Below are 19382 nucleotides of genomic sequence, written 5' to 3'. Positions count from 1 at the left end.
CCATGCTCCGAAGGCTTGCGGACAGCAGCCTGCAGCCTGAAGCCCGGGGAGTGCAGCGCCAACTCCTGCTGCGCTCCCCGGGCTTCAGGCAGCTATCCGCAAGCCTTCAGAGCATGGCAGGAGTTCCCGCTGGGCTCCGAAGGCTTGCAGATAGCAGCCTGTTCTGGGGGCTGGGGTCAGGGGTCAGGGGAAGCTCAGGCTTCCCCTGTCCCCAGCCCTGCAAGCTCTGGGAGCGGCGGCGAGGTTGCCCGCAATCTTGCTGCCGCTCCTGGACCTGTTCTGGGGGCTGGGGTCAGGGGAAGCTCGCGGTTGGGGGGGGGATAATTCCCCCCTTTATTCCCCCCCCTAAAAACTAGGTGCGCCCTATGGTCCGGTGTGCCCTATGGAGTGAAAAATACAGTACAGTGGTGCCCCGCAAGACGAAGGCCTCGCAAGACGAAAAACCCGCTAGACGAAAGGGTTTTCCGTTTTGGAGGCGCTTCGCAAAACGAATTTCCCTATGGGCTTGCTTCGCAAGAAGAAAGCCCATAGGGAAATCTCCGGGGACCTCTTTTAAATGCTAGCGGTGGGGAGCAAAGCCTTTCCCCCCCCCCGGCCTTCAGAAGAGGTCCAGGAAGGCCGGCGGGGGCCGAAAGGCTTTGCTCCCCACCGCCAGCATTTTAAAAGCAGTCCGGGATAGCAGGGAAGCGCTTCCCGCTATCCCGGATGGCTTTTGAAGGCAGGCGGCGGGGGGGGGGAGCAAAGACTTTCGCCCCCCACCGGCCTTCAGAAGAGGTCCTGGACCTCTTCTGAAGGTGGGCGGGGGGCAAAAGTCTTTGCTCCCCCCTGCCTGCCTTCCGGGAGAGCGGAGAAACGCAGCGCTGCCGCCGAAAGGTTCGCTGCCGCCCGCCAGCATTTTAAGACCGCCCTGGGACAGCGGAGAAGTCTCCGCTGTCCCGGGAAGGCAGGCGGGGGGGAGCAAAGACTTTCGCCCCCCACCGGCCTTCAGAAGAGGTCGGGGGACAGACTGTCCCCGGACCTGGTCTGAAGGCGGTTTCCATAGGAACGCATTAATTGATTTTTAATCATACTAATCATACTCCATAGGAACGCATTAATTGATTTTTAATCATACTAATCATACTCACTAGAAGAGGAATGAAGGGTCATGCTTACAATGAATCAGACCAATGGACTGTCTACTTTCAAGGTCTCAAGCAGAAGTCATTCCCAGCTTTGCTGTTACTAGAAATCTTTTTTTATTTTTAAACTGGAGGCTGCAGAGTTTCAACTTGGGACCTTCTACATCAGGGGTGGGAAACCCTCCAACTGTTAGCAGACCACAATTCTTAACATCCCTGACCACTGGTCATGCTTGTTTAGGCTCAAAGAAAGTGGAGCCAAATGGCATCTGTAGGGACAGACGTTCCCCATTTCTGTCCTACGTGAGAGCTGCTGAGCTATTCAACAGGAAGCAGTTCAAAAATAAAACTGACAACATAATAATGCATTCATAAAAATCAATTGTACAACCGCACTTGGAACATTTTCTGGACATAGCAGGAATACGGCAGTCAGAAGCAGTGTCAACTTTCCTAAAAATAGCTCAAAAATTTCATATTTCTCTTATTTTTGAGTTTTCAACAACTTTGGACGAAAAAGCTCATCAACCGGCTATTTCACTCTTTGAAATATGGCAACCCAGGAAAGGTGCAGAAAAGGGCAAACCAAATTGATCAGGGGGGCAGGCAAACTCCAATAACAGAAAAGGTTATTGGGTTTATGTTATTGGGTTTCAATCCAGTTAGGGCGTTGTAAACTACTGCATGCAGTTCCTGCTTATCGAACACAATGAATTCCCTGGAAATCATTTCTTAAGTGAGCATCTGCACAATGAGTTGATGATTTCCATTGATTCCTATGGGGAAATTTCTAATTCGTTTCTGACCATGGAATTGTGACCCCCAAAAGCCCCACAAACCCAAAGAAAATCCTAGAAAAAATGTTTTCTAATTTGTCCAACGGCTCCCCTTACCTCCCTCCCTCTGTTCATCAGCCAACCAACAAAAGGCAGACAAGGAAGTTAAACAAAAAACAAAAAACCTATCTAACTGAATCTGTGGTGTATATAGCAAGATTTGAGTACTAATTCCTTGTGATCGGATAAGTGACTTTTTGCATAGCTAAATTTAGGGATGCGGGTGGTGCTGTGGGTTGAACCACAGAGCCTAGGGCTTGCCGATCAGAAGGTCGACGGTTCGAATCCCCGCGACAGGGTGAGTTCCCATTGCTCGGTCCCAGCTCCTGCCAACCTGGCAGTTCGAAAGCACGTCAAAGTGCAAGTAGATAAATAGGTACCACTCTGGCAGGAAGATACACAGCGTTTCCATGCGCTCCTCTGGTTCGCCAGAAGCGGCTTAGTCATGCTGGCCACATGACCCGGAAGCTGTATGCCGGCTCCCTCAGCCAGTAATGCGAGATGAGTGCCACAACCTCAGATTCGTCCGGGACTGGACCTAATGGTCAGGGTTCCCCTTACCTTTACCTAAATTTCTGCATAGCTAACACCTGGGGCTGGTCGTTCCCTGCCTTCTGAACAAGCTGCAACCTCTGGACCATATTCAAGGGCAGCCCCAAATAGAGTGTATTAAAGTAGTCCAGGAGGGAGGGAACCAGAGCTACTCTGGTTCAGAAATGGCTGTAGCTGGTAAATCTTCCTAAGCTGAATGTAAGAACTCCTTGCCATACAGGTGGCAGAAGGACCCAAAACTATACCAACACAAAGGCTACAATGGAGTTTGGGGCAGGAGGGGGAGGTGGAAAAGAGAGGGAAGGGGGGGAGGCATTTTGACTGAACAAGCGCAACATTCTTTTTCTAATGACATAATTGGTAAGGAAATGGAAATTTTCCACAGTGATATTTCTAGACAGAAAACTAATTGAGTAAAAATAATACAGCCTGGCTTTCATACTCTCAAACTGCAATCAGCAGAGGCCAGCTGTGTTTTCTTAAGTACAAAAGGGACCCTACGTTTCTTACTCAAGAGCATGTCTGGAAGGGTCTTGTGGGGATCGGGGCAAGAGGTGGAAAGAGAATAGCAGCCACAAACAGTGTTCCATCTTCCACCATACTTTCACCAAAGGTTCATGAAGGTGGCACTTAACTATTATTGTTTGCCATGTAACTCCATCTGCCAAGTGAGGCACCTCGCTGGGGAGAGGATCCCATCAGCAGGGAGCCACAACTGAAAAGGCCCTCCAGAAAAGCAACAAAGAAGAATAAGAGGGGGGAGAGAAAGAGGTGGGCTATAAAAAAAAACGAAAAGCTGCAAAACAGTTGAAACAGGGCTCCACCACTGAGCAAAGAATGACTGTAAAATATGGCTTCTAGGACAGGCCACAGCAGTTGAGTAGTCCACAGCTGGTCTCATCCAAAGGCACCACAGGCTACTCCTTGTGGTCACATGGGAATGAGATGCCTATGTCAGAGGCTGTGAGGCTAAACAGCAGTTGGTCAGTTTGGTGGTTTCGAACATGCACACAAATGTGGGCTTTACAGCTTTTATGTCTGTGGTTCCCCCTCAGGCCCATGGGGAACTAGACTTTTCTCTCTTGAGTAAGTGCCTGGCGTCACAATCTAGCAAAGATCCTGACAACGGATTTTAAAACAGGGATCATTTCCACGTGGGCACACGGTTTCATCTGGGCAGGCTGGCATCAATCAATGTTTACATTCCCTGCTAGACAGCTGCACACCGATTTGATCCGAATCCGTCTGGGAAATAATCCAATTTCCCCCTTTCATTCCCAGTGACAGAAGGAAACCACAATGGTTAGCTTTAATTTACTCGTCTCTTGGTGGCGTTTCCCACCATGCATTTTGAGGACAAAATACTGTACATTTATTGCAGGCTGCCAAGTTCAAGATTGGAAGCCTTAAAGGAATTTGTAAAAATATGAAGTTCTCTCCAGGGCAACCTTCTGAGGACCCAATGCTAGTGGTGGCTAGAGCCAGAAGCAAAAGTGGGAGGAGCAATAAATGCAAACTTTATCTTTGGAAGATGCCCAGAGTGGCTGCAGGAACCTAGTCAGAGGGGTGGCATATAAACAAATCATCATCATCATCATCAGTGTACAGCGGCTTGTACAATTGGGTAGTTTGTACACACACTGCTCCGTGTCTTCCATTCAGACAAGAAAAGGCATCACCTGAGTTCAAGGACACATTCTAGCCAGGCAGAAACACTTGGGGTGTGAAACAGGGTCAGTACTGGGTTGTGTGGCCTGGGGAATGTTCCAAGGGCTTAGTCCCTGGGCCTGCGCTTCCCACTCCTGGAAGGTAGGACTTGAATACAAGCCAGAGTCAGGATGAATGAACAGCAAGGATCTGAGGGTGAAAGATGACTCAAGGCTCTATAAGTCAAGATCAGAAGCCATCCTAGAAGGTAGGGCTAGAGGGAAAGGCAGGAACAAAATCAACACCAGAAATGCAAGACACACCAGAGGTCAGGCATATTTTGTTGCTTGAGCAAGTTTCAGCTGCAGCAGGAAACCCTTTATTCTACTTCCTGCCCAGAAGGATTTAGTGGCCACCTGACTGGGTGGAGACAGTCCAGATCTGGAAGGTTCTTTGCTGAGAAGCAGCCACCTTCAGTTCAGAAAATTACCACATGAGGCAGCTGCTGGCTGCAAGGATGCAGTTATGCACATCACTACATGGGGCTGTTGCCAGCAGTTTCTGACAATGGCTCGTCTAGACAAACTGCAATTAGTATTAGCCATGTTTAGGATTCAGATGACATACTAAACTGTGATTAACTGAAATAAGAAGAATAAGTAAAAGGAAGGGGGTGCTGCAGCTCATTCTCATTATGCTCAGCTATGGTTTAGCATGATGTCCAAATGCAGCCATTGTCTTTGGCACTAGCTGAAGTTTTCACTCAGCAAAGACCCATAGAGAATAAATCCTAATGTTTAAACTCTGTTAGGCTAAACACACAGCTTCTGCAGTTATAACTAGTGATGCACAGAACCAGGAAAAGGAATTCCATTTTCTGAGCCCAATTCAGACTTCATCTGGTACCTTTTGTATCTGTTGTTCCTTCAATATTTTCATTTTTGTTATTATTAAAAGTGATAGGTATCTTTGGGCATACATGCTCCACACATGGTCACATTGCATCGTGAGTTTCGGAGTCTTTAAATCTACATATAACAATTTCCTGTTCAGGCACATGTACATTTTTACAACTGTATCTTGTACACTTCAGGGAACTGCTGCTCTGATAAGACATTTTCAGATCCAGAAAGGTGGCTTTCCTGGACAGCCACAGCCATCAAAGCTACTGTGAACAAACAAATCATTATCATGCCATGGGGTCAAGGAGAAATGAGCAAAATGCTCTTCAAGACATTTACCTGATCACCAACTTTTCCTGGTCGCCCTGGATTCCCTGGTTCACCCTGAATCAAGACAAGAGAGAAGACCAGAGTAGGATTACTACTTGCCATTCATGTGACACTTAAAATTTTGCAAAGTTTTTTTCAAACTTATTACTGTGACAGACAGGTTTGCTCATGAACGTAGAGTTCAAATAAGAATTCTTTATTCACTAGACTCTCTGCTTCCCAACTGCAGTCTTTCCCAACCTGGTGCCTTCCAAATTTTGTTGGGCTATAACTCCCACCACCCCAGATCATTGGCCATGCTGACTGGGGCTGAAGCGTGATGTACTCTAAAACATCCCAACTCTTAAGAGAGAAGGGGAAAGAAAAGAGTAATTAGTTAAATTAAGTGAGGATTTGCTGAAAGAAATTTGGAAATAGGGATGCAGAAAGGAGAGGTATGGGGAAGTCGGAGAAGCAATGTTTAAGAAAAGAAGGTTTTGAAATTATATTTGTGTGTGTTTATGTGTTTGTTTGTCTTTGAATAGTGTATTGTATTGTGTTTAATATGTGTTGGAAAACCAATAAAAACATTATAAAAAACAAACAAACATTCCAACTCTTTAAAACAGTCATGGCTTCCCTAAAAAATCATGGGAGCTGTAGTTTGCCAAGGGTGCTGAGAGCTCTTAGCGGGTGCCTCACAGAGCTAACGACTCTCAGCACTCTGATAATCTTGGTGTAAAGTGCTATAATAAACATACAGTGCAGATGCGGCCTGTGTTGACTGAGGGCCATTTTACTCTTGGCACAGATAGGTTCCTTCCAGTTTACTGGAAGTCCGCACAGGGTAACAAATGAGAAGGCATGCCTTTACACAGTGGTGAAAAACCCGGGTGGCGCTGTGGTCTAAACCACTGAGCCTAGGGCTTGCTGATCAGAAGGTCAGCGGTTCAAATCCCCACGGCGGGGTGAGCTCCCATTGCTCGGTCACAGCTCCTGTCAACCTAGCAGTTCAAAAGCACATCAAAGCGCAAGTAGATAAATAGGTACCGCTCCAGCGGGAAGGTAAAAGGCGTTCCGTGCGCTGCTCTGGTTTCGCCAGAAGTGACTTAGTCATGCTGGCCACATGACCTGGAAAAACTGTCTGTGGACAAAGGTCAGCTCCCTCAGTCAGTAAAGCGAGATGAGCACCGCAACCCCAGAGTCATTCACGACTAGACTTAACTGTCAGGGGTCCTTTACCTTTAGGGACCCTTATCAAACCATATCCCTCATTAGCCCCGATCCATGCCCTCTTGAATTGACATGGCTTGGCTGGAATGCCACTGAACTATGGTAATGCCTGGCTCCCCCAGATAGAAGACTGAGAAGTTGGGTGTGGCTGAAGATAAATTGGACTCTTGAGTGGCTGGAATGTAGTCTATTATACAAAGGTAAGAATCTCTTCCAGTGCTCTGCCCACCCTTGGTTCATGTGACACCCAGCACTCTCATGTGGCCCCTGGAAGGTTCCCCAGAAGGGAATGTGGCCCCTCGGGCTGAAAGAGATTCTCTACTCTTGTCTTTGCAAAACTATGGTGGACAAATGCCAGGGATCCACTTCAAACTGTAAGTATAACATGGATAAAGGACACCCTTCCTCTCTTCACACACTACAGTTTTCACCACAACACAATAATGTGACACAGGCTCAATTCAGAAACCACAGCAAACCATGGTTTGAGCTTCCAAACATACAGAGAAACCTGCTTTACTGTTCTGGTTTCCCATTATGGTGCTACAGCCTCGGGAAGTAAAGCAAAGATTGTAACTCTGGTTTGCCATTTCAGACTTCCTACAGAGGCTGGTTTATAAACACACTCTAAGCCACAGTTGCTCAGTTTGGAGGCCATGGTTTGTCAATGCAGATAACTTACAGTGGTACCTCGGGTTACATACACTTCAGGTTACATACGCTTCAGGTTACACACTCCACTAAGCCAGAAATGGTGCTTCAGGTTAAGAACTTTGCTTCAGGATAGGAACAGAAATCGGGCTCCGGTGGCGCAGCAGCAGCAGGAGGCCCCATTAGCTAAAATGGTGCTTCAGGTTAAGAACAGTTTCAGGTTAAGTACGGACCTCCGGAACAAATTAAGTACTTAACCCGAGGTACCACTGTATTAAGACCACAGTTAAGCTCCCTTAACCATGGCTTGATGTGATCTCTGAACTGAGCCATGAAGCACAGAGGAGCAATAAGACTCAGCAGAGCCTAGGTCTTCTGGGCAGGTCCAGTATTGCTCCTGTATTCAGTACAGCACCTAACACCTAGCGCTAACCAAAAAAAAAAAAAAATTAAAGAGTAGCAGAAATTTAACCAAGCTGCAAATATGCTGAAAATCGTGCAAAGGGCATGGTTGCCTGGCAGAAAAGCATCCAATTAGCACAGCATTTACACAGGATGTGGCAGTGGGGGCGAGGGGGGGCGAGTCTTATGGCAACAGCAGCTGCATTCTCTCGGGTTCCATGCCCCATGATTACAGAAAGGCTGCTTGGGATGCCTTGTTGTTCTTCAGTTTCAAGAGTTACATTTTTTTATCTCTGGAAGGAATCGGACGGGGAGAGAAGCATGCCCTAGAACTATTTTGGGGGGAGGGGGGGAGAGAGAGAGATGGAGAAAATCCAAAACAGATTGATGGAAAGAAAAAGGATGGTGGTGGGAAGGGAAGACATTTTAAAATGGTTAATAATAAAACTCTGTGGCTTCCAAAAATATGCACCATCATTCTTTCTGCCACAGAAACCACCATGAGTAGGAATTTCCAGAGCAAGAAATAATAGTAAAAAAAGGCCATTTGAAGCAACTTTCAAATGCACAGCATGTTGAAACTTAAGCAGTAGGGTTCCCTGGATTTTAACACCACGTTTTACCCAAATGCCTCCCTTCTTGTGTCTAAAACAAAGCCATCTTTACCTTTAAGCCATCAGGGCCTGGTTTGCCTGGAAATCCTTTCCTGCCAAGTGGACCCTGAAAAATGACACACACAAACAAGTGAAGAAAACACTGTCAGGAGCAGAAGCAAGAGGCACAGGAATCAGTACAAACATGATTGCTTTATCTGTGAGTTGGTTTGGACTATGTAAGGTAACATCCATGCCACACACTTCTTCTCCCAAAGAATCATGGGGATTGTAGCTTTGTGAGGGGTAAAATATAGTGCCCTGGGGAAAACCATATGCGTTAAATGTGCTTTGAATGCCATGGATTTGACTTATGAATATGACAAGGTCACATTTTGGGGGGATGGAGGAGCAACTAATAAATGTAAATAACCATCATCATGTGGGCTAGAACCTCCACAGCTGCCTCAGCCTGAGTTGGAGAGAATTCAAGATGGTGGTGCCAGTGGAAACCAGGTCACCAAATTCGACCAAATTAGTCAGCATGCCCTTAAAGAAGCCTTTGTGTAACCTGTCAGACCAGTCAGGAACTGGGAGAAGGTTGCAAAAACAAGATGGCTTGACTCTGAAGGTAATTCAGCTCCCGCCCCATGAAGGTTTATGGATTAATTAAAATAATTCAGTCCCTCCTTTCTGTATGTGCTGACCCTCAAGCCAATCTAACCATTAGTTATGAAATACATTAAAATGGTGTGTGTGTGTGTGTGTGTGTGTGTGTGTGTGTATGCAGATACATACACACACACACACACGAATATATATACCCACCCACACCCAGTTTTTTAAATAAGATATATATATATATTCATATATTCATTACAAACAAAGCAACAATGAACAAAAAATGAGGAGCAACTGAAATAGTTACACTGAAATAACAGGACCTTGACCAAGTATCTAAAAGCAAGCAGGGAGTGCATATTCTGGTTACCAAAACAGGGCTGTCAGTTACCTTTAAAAAAAAAAAAGGTGGGCGTGGAAGCAGAGATTCAAACCTGTTCAGAGCGCGGTGGTGAGCAAAATGCACTCTGCACATGCTCAGAGCACTCTTTTTATTATTATTCAATGTTTGAACTGTGAACCATTCAAAATATATTCTGGGTTCAAAGCCATGGGGATAAGGGGGTGGGGGAAGGAATGGTTGAAATTAAGCCCTGGTTAGAAACTAGCTGTGACAGAAAAGTTTGTTTGCTGATCAGGTTGGGTCACCAAGTGTTTGTTTTTACCCCTGCCAGCAAGCGGTTGACTGGCAACAGCGTTTGATTGGCCAGAGTTCCGGGGGAGGGATATGATTGGTTTGGAGAGGTTAGACAGGTTTCAGGTTGGAAGAAAGGGTGAAGGGGTTCTGAGGGGGAAAGGAGATACACTCTGAGGAGACTATCCATAGGGAGAGGACAGAGCCTCGCAGCTGGGATAAGGAGACCAGGCTGAGGGTCTGGGAAAGGTGTCCAAACAGGAGTATGCTGGGAGGGCTGAGTCTGAACCAGGAGAAACAGATCCTATGGGATTTCAGGCTCCCTGAGGGGTCAGTCTAGCCAGGAGGGGAGAATTCTTCTAGGTACCAAAGACTCCCAATCCAGTGACAAGGGGAGAGGAGATCCCCTGGGTCTGTAATACCATTTATAATATCTCAGGTGTGGGATTGTTAAGAGAGGGGGTAACTGAGGAAAAATGCCCTTCACTCATGAACCGAAGGATTAAGCTGTGAGGGAAGTGGTATAGTGTTGAAAGTATTGTATTATCTAAGTGACAGACACTGATTTGAACATTTTACCATTTCTTTGGGAAACCTGAATATTTATCTACCTGAAGTGTACCAACTGATGTTTAGTAACTGAAGTTTAAGAAGAGTTGTACCTACAATATTGTGTTTAAGCCTGAGACATCTTAACTTACTTACAAGTAAGTAAGTTAAATTCTACCTGAAAGAACTTGATTCCTGGCCCACTTTGTGTCATAAACTTCCTTTGTTTAATAAAACTTTCTGTGTTCGTTTGATTAATTCCGCCTGAGACTCTAAATCAACACGTTTTCCCTCACACAAGTCCCTCACTAGATAATCTGGGGTAAATTATAGAAATTTGTATAATTGGTGTACCGTGAGGTGGTCGCACTAAATATAATTGAGGGCTGGCCCAACGGCGCCAGGGTGAGAAAGTGCCGTTGCGCCGTCTCACTCGCAAAGCAAAATAAAAATTTTAAAAACTCCCCACACCCACCCACAACAACGACAACCCTCTTCATCTCTCTTACCTCTGCCCCTGGGATGCCAGGTGGTCCCAGTGGTCCTTCATCACCCTGGATCACAAAAGGAAAATGGGAGACATGTCAAAACAGGGCTGTCACCCAGTTAGGCAGTTAATTCATAAATTGGGTTTTATTTGGTTCATTAGTAAGTTGCAGGATAGCAAAGTCAAGTAATTGTTCTATAAGGAAAAGGCATCTTCCCTCTGGGTTGTATCCAATGCTAGTCCTACTCAAGAGTTGACCTATTGAAAGTAATGAACATGATGGACTTAAATCCATTAATTTCAGTGGTTCTACTCTGAGTAGAACTGAGTTGGCTTACAACACTTTATTAGTTTTAAAAGATGCAAGCACCACCTGGTGCAACTACTGCAAAGTATTTTCCTGGAAGAGGGAAGCAGTACATCAGAAAAGGATCTCAGGATTGCCATGAGTCATCAAGGCAGTTTGGCTGCAAATTAAACAAGAAATGCAAATGCAAATTTATGCTGCATTAATCAAAGTGGAATGAGGTCAAAGGAAGGTGAGGAAGATGGTCAGCAGCATGGAAAGAAAGTCCTGTGAGGAAGGGCAGAAGGAAGAGAAGAGGCTTCCAGCCCACCAATAGTGCACATGCCATTTATGGTGGACTAAAGGGCTCTGTCTCCCTTTTAAAAAACCGAAGTGGACTTCGCAGCTTGGAAAGAAATGGGAAAATTAATTGAAAAGTGCAGGATGAATGAATGGTTAATGGAAATGCATATAAACAGCCCACAAGAAAATCAGTGTGAAAGCAGGATGAATGCTCACTGTTGTATAACTGCCCCACAAATCAGGAAATAATCCTCTATAAAGACTAAATATAATTTAACCTCCAAGTCAGCTTTGTGCAAGTGAATCAGGATGACTGCTCAATAAATATTTCATTTATTGAATTTATGTCCCACCTTTATTCAAAGAGCTCAAGGTGGCATACATGGTTCTCCCATTTCCAGTTTTGACTTCACAATTACCCTGCAATTGGGCTGAGAGGCACTGATTGGCCCAAGGTCCCCCAGTGAGTTTCCTGGCTGAACCCCTGACTCCAATGTCCTAGTCTGGCTCGCTAACCTCTATACCACCACCGGCCCCAAATTAGTGGTCTGGAGGGACCCTGAGGGGGAGATGGGGGGAGAGATGGCAGCTCTCTTGCAAAATATGTAGGGCTGCTACTTATAGGAGGTCCACGGCTTGTTCTCTACAGCCTCAGAGAGCAGAACTTGATCCTAATGAGTTACAGGATGGGTTGGACTGAACATAAGGAGACACTTATTGTTCACGAGGGCAGTTTGGCAATGGACCCAGTTGCCAGAGTGGTGAAGGTCTCTCTCTACCTCTCTTCAAGCAGAAGCTGGCTAGGGAGAGCCACCTGTCAGATTTCTTGCATCAAGCAGAATTGGAAGGCGGCTGGACTAGATGATCTACAAGACTGTATAACTCTATGAAAGAAAGGAAGTTTGCTTAAAGCAGGAAAGGTGTCTGAAGCCATGGCCAAGCCAGTGCCTTCCAGTAGATTTGGACTGCACAGCATGGCCAAAGACATGTCAGCATCTCCTGCTCCTCTCTTACCTCTTGGCCAGGTAGTCCCCTGGGGCCAGGTAACCCACGTGCTCCTGGTTTTCCCTGCAACAGACAAGGGGGAGAGTGGGGAAGGCTGAGAAAAAATACACAAGCTTCCAAGGGCTCATCGAAACACAGAGTGAAAGCTGCCTTCCAGTGCGTGTTGCCACAGGACGGCATCCAACATCAATTCTGTTGCAGATTGAGAGGGGAGAGAGACCAAGAGAGAAAAAAGAAATCTGTTCCAGCTCTCTTGGAGCCATCTCAACACAAACAAGCCCTAAAAACCAGAGCTTTGGCCATGACTATCTGCAGGGATCTCCAGGATTTTTCCTCTTCCTCTCCTTACCCAGCCATTCTTTCTTTGGTTCTTTCATATGCACTGGCACTTGCCAAGAAAAATGCAAAGCCTGTTTATTTCAGCACCACTCACCTTAATGCCTTCGGGGCCATTTTGTCCTGGTGGGCCAATGTCACCTGGAAAGCCCTAGAGAGCATCAGACAGAAATGGTGTTAAAACAACAAGGTCCCCAAGCTAAGGCTTCACACACCAGGTATTGGGAGGAGAGAGCTAGCCTGTTGCCTGCTGAAATAAACCAGGCTCATTGTAGTGTAGCAAGACCAGCACCAAAAACTTTTTTGTTGGTCAACTCTTGTTTTGCTATGTACCTATATACTTAAGCCTAGACTGGAGGGGGGTTGCGTGTGTAATGTTGATTTTATTTTGTGGTTGCCAAATTGTTGATTTTTTGCTTCTTCTATAGGTTTAGGGAACACTGAAGCTAGGTCCAGTATTATAGCTAGATATAAAGGCTTATTCAGTGGAGTGACCAAAACTCTCTCAAACCATAGTACCTTAAGTGGCTGCATGCAGCTACTATACAGTACATACGTACAAACATTATTTATTTGTATGCCACCTTTCCAGGATTCAAACTATGCTCAAGGCTGCTTACAACATGGAAAAACACATAACGGCAACATAACAAAGTAGACATAAATAATAAATAAAACACATCAAAAATACACAACCAGACTGATCCATTTCCACATAAATCATTAGATCTTAAAACAGAGATACAAAAAATAATAATATCAGTAGCAACAAAAACCAGAAAACAATACCCCACTCTAAGAGTCTGTTCATCAGCCTCAGCTCTTGCAGCTGGAGTCAGTTGGGGCCCTGTCCTCCCAGGCCAGGTGGGAAAAGGCCAGCAAGGCAGGGAGCAGGTTTTCCTGCTTACAGTAGGTCTGAACCCAGTAACTAATCAAAATAATGTCTGTTCTTTTGGTTCTTTTGCCTATCATATATGCCTAAAATCTGGGGCACTGTATAAATAATAACTTGCGGGCACTGGAGAGCAGGCTGATTCGGATTGGGACTTGGGGATTGTGTGGAGTTGCTCCCAACTGTGGTCTCAATTTGTGGTCTCAGAGCAAGGGATGGGCAATGCCTGCTAATTGGGGAAGAACTGCGGCTCAGTGGTAGAGCACCTTCTCTGCATGGAGAAGGTCCAGGTTCCATCCCAGCATCTCCAGGTAGAACCAGTCAGTGTGGACAATGCTGAACTTGATGGACCAAGGATCTGCCTCAGTATAAGGAAACTGTTAATCTTCCCATTTGCATGCGATGGGAAGAACATTCCATTGGATCAAACAGCGAGTGAGGAGCCCCAATCCAAATGGTTTAAAAACCCAAGTCTACTAGCAACACACACCACAGACCCCATCCAGACCATGCGCCCTACCCCCACTTGCAATCTACTTCAGAAATCTGCTAATTGCATGAACAATATCTTATCCCAGAGAATATAAGAGCCTGGAGAAGAGAAGACTGAGAAGTGATAGGATAGCCATCTTCAAATATCTCAAGCGCTGCCTCATAGAAGATGGAGCAAGCTTGTTCTCCCCTGCTCTGGAGGGTAGGGCTTGAACCAATGGATTCAAGTTACAAGAACGGAGATTCCGACTAAACATTAAGAAATAACTTTCTGACAGCAAGAGCTGTTGCACAGTGGAACAGTCTCCTTTGGACGGCTGTAGACTCTCCTTCCTTGGAAGTTTTTAAGCAGAGGTTGGATGGCCGCCTGTCAGGGATGCTTTGGTTGATATTCCTGCATTGCAGGGGGTTGAACTAGATGACCCATGGGGTCCCTTCCAGCCCAATAATTCTATGAATGTGTTGTTTGTTCCTTAGCATAAATCAATCCTTCTTTGTCATGAAAACTTTCCCCTTTCTCTCAGCTAAAGATGTGCTTATGTCAGCAAATGTTTCCTTGGCACGACACAGCAAAGGCAGTCCCCATTCAATTCTTTCCGCATTTAGAGTCAGCAGCTAGTCATGTTTTCTTGAACAAATAAATCAAAGCATTGCAAGCTTGACCAAGAAGAGTGGGGAGGGGAGCAGACTTGGCATTGCAAATGGAGGGGTGACGACATGCTCATTAGCTGGAACACTTGACGTTTAACACCAACCCCATTTTTCGCCCACAATCCATTCAACTAAGGAAACAAAGAAAGCCACAGTCCAAGCCAATATTAACAAAGAGAAAGATTATCAAGTGATACCACTCAATGGAGAGCTGTTCCAGACCCAGCAAAATACCAGAACGTTGACTGGGGGGCGGGGGGGGGGCTGGTGGTGTGAGCCAATATTTTAAACCATTCTCCAATGATGCACATGTCTTTTTAAAAGAGCTGGTGCTGACCTTTAAAGCCCTAAATGGCTTTGGCCCTGTATACCTGAAGGAGCGTCTCCACCCCCATTGTTCAGCCTGGACACTGAGATCCAGCAGTGATGTTACAGGGAACCAGGCAGAGGGCCATCTTGGTAGTGGTGCCCTCCCTGGAACACCCTCCCATCAGTTATCAAGGAGATAAAGAATTACACAATTTTTAGAAGGCACCTGAAGGCAGCCCTGTATAGGGAAATTTTTAAGTATTGATGTTTTATTATGTTTTTGTGTGTGTTGGAAGCCAGCCAGAGTGGCTGGGGCAAACCAGCCAGATGGGCAGGGCATAAATAAAAAAATGATGATGATGATGATGATGTACCAAGAACTCAGCCAGAATCAGAGCAGAGGTCCAGGTAGTTCAACATCCTGCTTCCCACAGTGGCCTTAAACATGCTTCCAGAAAGGCAACAAGCAGTGTCCAAATTTCTTTGTCTTTCACTCTCACACACAGCCAGTGTATGCCGTCCCACCCCACTGGCAACCCAGTGCCATTCTGCCTTCTCTGAATGTGGAAGACTCATAATTGTTAACAGATCTGCCCTCCGTCAATTACAAACTGGTCCAGGCTAATGACAGCTCAGTCCTCCATTAATTACAATGCCACAAAGCCATCAGAAGTCCTCTTCTGGATCATGCCAAGGGCCCATCTAGTTCAGCATCCTTTTCTCGCAGCAGCTAACCAGATGCTCATGGCAAGCTCGCAAGCAATGCAGAAGTATTCCCCACACCTGTGATTCCCAGCAACTGGTATTCAAAGGCATCAGTGGTAGTTGGTATCCATTGGGATTGGTGGGGCAGAAGGCAGGGGCACCAACATCAGGTGCAGCCAGAGCCAATGATAGACAAGCCTACTGATTCGGGTTTTGTCCCCATCCTCCTCCCTGTTGAGTCCTACAAAGGAAACATTGAGACTAAGGTGGAGGAGGAGGAGGAGGAGGAGGAGGTTGGCAGCCTTGGCCACCCCTTGGCTGGGGGCACTGCCCCATCTGGCCTTATGAACTAACCTCCACTAAGAGGCATACTGCCTCCAACAGTGGACAGACTCCGCTAACCCAGAAATAGTACTTCGGGTTAAGAACTTTGCTTCAGGATGAGAACAGAAATTGTGCGGTGGCAGCGGGAGGCCCCATTAGCCTCAGGTTAAGAACAGTTTCACATTAAGAACGGATCTCCAGAACGAATTAAGTTCTTAACCCGAGGTACCACTGTATATTACTGGAGCAGTGCAAGAGGTAGCCAAGGGAGGGGGAGCAACTTTGCACCAACAACCACATTGCAAAAATAACCAAAGGACCTGGGCTTAAATTAGCCTTCTTCAGGAAGATAGGTGGCGCTCTTTAAATATTTAGTGTTTCATCCTGTTCCTTATATAAAAGAATGATGGACACTACTCAACCACTGCCTCGTCACATACATGAACAAGAGGAACTGTAGTAAACTTGACAAAACAGCCATTCCGAAAAATATAATTCATTGAAACTAATCCAGAACCTCACCACAAGATTTTAAGACTCATATTTTGACTATGGCACAAACTGTTTTGATGCATCCAATTTCATAATATAAACCATTTCTCTTTTAAACCTATCCATGTTCTGCTTTTCCTCTCTGACATGTTTATAGGATGCTAGTTCAGCCACCAACACCGTGTCCCGTTACTTAAATAGCCTTTATTTATTTTAACCCTGTTGGCTTTCTGATGGATTTCTAGTATCTGCCAAAGACTATTCCTGATACAAACATATTAATAACTGAGGGCTGACCAATATGGTGTGGAGCTTTCCTGGATGAACTCCTTTCTTTATTTTCCTTCTTTTCCTCTCATTTCAGCCAAATGAGTCCCTATAACCAAAAAATATGACCCAGCTGCTTCAAGTGATGAGGGTGCTCCACTAGACTCCTGAGTTATGTCCCGTCTGTTACAGCAAACCCAAAAGGGAGTCTCGGGGCATGAGCATTATGCCGATTACAAAACGACATCAATGGGCAAAGCAGGCCTGGACCTACGAAAGCTTATGCCACAAGAAATCTACTAGTCTTTTGAAGATGATACCAGACTCCATTTTGCCCACTCAGCCCTAAACAGTGGGGCAGAAGCTCACTGTGGCAGCTCCAAAAGCCACGCCCCCCAAGCTGTGGGAGCTGGTGCCTACTGGGACTGGTAGAATGGGAAGCAGGGAGACCAACAGCAAGTAGAGCCAATGACAGGCAGAGGCTGCCTAATTCTGGTTTTGTCACCATCATCCTCCCACCTAAGTTATACAAGGGTAACACAGAGGCTATGAAGGAGGAAGCTGATAGTGAAGTTCCACCATACAAGACTGGATGCATGTAAGAAGTAGGCAGGTGTGGCCTGGCTGAGTGTGGGGTGAGGTTGATGGGGCACAGTCCCATTTGCTCCATTGAGATAGCCTTCCCTGCTCCCAAGAAGGGTTCAAACTTGCAGGCAGCTGTGTTGATCCATTTTGGATTCCCACAGGCATCTGGTTGGCCACTTTGAGAACAGGAAGCTGGACTGGATGGGCCCTTGGCTTGATCCAGCAGGGCTCTTCTTACATTCATTTTACTTGCCTTTTAAAAAAATGTAATAAGCAAGGGGGTGGGGTTCAGAGAAGTGGATGAATTTTAAGGAAGGAAGGAAGACCAGCTTAGGATAGAATGCAGTTTAAGAAGAAACCAACTAAAGAAATGGCAATAGATCTCCAAAGGAAGAAGCAATCTTGAACTCATACCTCAGGGCCAGGTGATCCTGGAATTCCAACTGCACCTTTGTCACCGATCTTCCCCTGCAAAAAACCAGAAGGGGAACAATGATTCAAGAGAGGGCTTTTTAAGATTGAGGCAGTCAACCTGGGTGCTCACCTATTGAAATGCTCCTAAATAAAACATAAAACCAATATACCCTTCCACCTAGAAAACTAGCAGGTCAGGACTAGGTTTGCTTTCTACCTGGGCTTACCAAGAAAATATTTTTTCACGAGGACACATTCAATCACCTTTTCTTTTCTTACATTTACATCCCACCTTTCTTCTCCCCAGTAATCCAGACTTCCCCAATCTTGGGTCCCTAGATGTTGTTGCACTACAAACCCCAACAGCCTCATCCATGACCAATGATCAGGGATGATGGGAGCTGTAATCCTGAAACAACTGGGGACAAGGTTGCTCTTGCCATTACACTGGTTCTGAGTAGTAGACTACTGGCAGGAGCCTTTATGGGTCAAAATGGAAACAGGAGCAGTTACTTACAGCAGGTCCTGGCTTTCCTCGGGCACCTGGCATCCCAGGTGAACCTTGGCTACCCTGAAAAACAGAAGAGAAGCTTCTAGAGGACAGCCCCAGGCAAGAATGTGCAACAGTCAGGTAAGCATGACAACTCACTACAAATTGGGGCCAACGCAATATGTTTTGGCACCCGAGAACCACAAAATTGTGTCCGCACCCCCAGCCAAGGAAGAAAGGGTGAGTGAAGATCTACATCGAGAACATGGGAGAGAATCAAATCAATCTTACCCAACGGTTGAAGTGGGAATCAGAGTCTGTCACAGAGACAGGGAAAGTGCCTGCTCTGAATCATGCTGGGTGGGTGCAGAGCCCCAAAGACCCCAGAGGGTAGCCCTTGCCATTTCCTCTCTAGGGGTGGGAGGAGACCAGCAGTGTCTCCTATTCTCCAAGAGGCTGCTATGGAGGTAGCATGGTGGGGGGTCTGCCAAGGAAGCAGCAGATCAGCCTCCAAGGATCTCACTGCGGCAGCGAGTACCTGCTGCTCGAAGTGGTCACCTGACCTTGCCTCCTTGGGTGGGTTGGCCCTGCTTGAGGTCAACGCTGCTCAATATGAATGTTGTCATCAAGGGGGCGGGACTTGTACATTCCCTCTTTGCCTGTTCAAACTGAATACCTGACAAGTGCTGCAGATTCTTCTGGAACTGCCTTAGGCCCCAGATAGCTTTCCAGACACACCAGACATACTGACCAGGCTAATGAGATTCCCTAGCCACTATTACCAGTTCTTTAGATTGTTGAATAATTCATTGTAATCTTTTACTGCTGCAGTTTTGATTGGAAACCACTTCAGTAGTCAGTGAATGAAAAGGGGCATAAAAATTATATGCACACATTTTCATAGAAAATGTAACAAGGTGGTAAACAACGTGAAAACACAATGCTGCAATAATAGTGTGAGTAAAAGCATCAGTACCAAATCACTATAAATTGGTTGGTAAAAAAATCCTTGGTCCAAAGGACTGTCTGAACAATTCCATTTTTAAAAGACATCTAAAAGAAAATAGGGGCAATTCCTGCCAAATATGTATTTGCAGTGAGTTCCACAGGACATGACCTGCCATGTTAAAAGCTCCCCTGCCCAAAATAAATGTCCCATCAGAGGATCTCATTGATTAACGTGAAACATTAATGTAATTATTATTAATCATGAAGATAATCTGCTTATTTGTATGCATGCTACTTTTTCATAAAATTGTCTCATAAGTGGCTCACAACAACACATCAAACAATA

At 45.8% G+C, this 19382-nt stretch overlaps 1 protein-coding gene across 4 annotated transcripts in view; it reads right to left on the bottom strand.

Moving 5' to 3' along the window:
- COL27A1 (collagen type XXVII alpha 1 chain) overlaps positions 1-19382 on the bottom strand; it is a 245466-nt gene that overhangs the window by 99779 nt on the left and 126305 nt on the right. For all 4 annotated transcript variants that reach the window (XM_083721577.1, XM_083721578.1, XM_083721579.1 and 1 more), the window contains 7 exons: positions 18116-18169; positions 17599-17652; positions 12565-12618; positions 12141-12194; positions 10560-10604; positions 8320-8373; positions 5398-5442 (listed from right to left, as the gene is read on the bottom strand). In XM_083721577.1, coding sequence (XP_083577703.1) covers positions 5398-5442; positions 8320-8373; positions 10560-10604; positions 12141-12194; positions 12565-12618; positions 17599-17652; positions 18116-18169 — 360 coding nt within the window. The remainder of the gene's footprint in view (positions 1-5397; positions 5443-8319; positions 8374-10559; positions 10605-12140; positions 12195-12564; positions 12619-17598; positions 17653-18115; positions 18170-19382) is intronic.

Source organism: Podarcis gaigeae, assembly GCF_964106915.1.
Source record: "Podarcis gaigeae genome assembly, chromosome: Z".
NCBI classification, from domain to species: Eukaryota; Metazoa; Chordata; class Lepidosauria; order Squamata; family Lacertidae; genus Podarcis; species Podarcis gaigeae.
The sequence above is the reverse complement of the archived record's forward strand: the minus strand, read 5'-3'. Positions and strand labels throughout refer to the sequence as shown.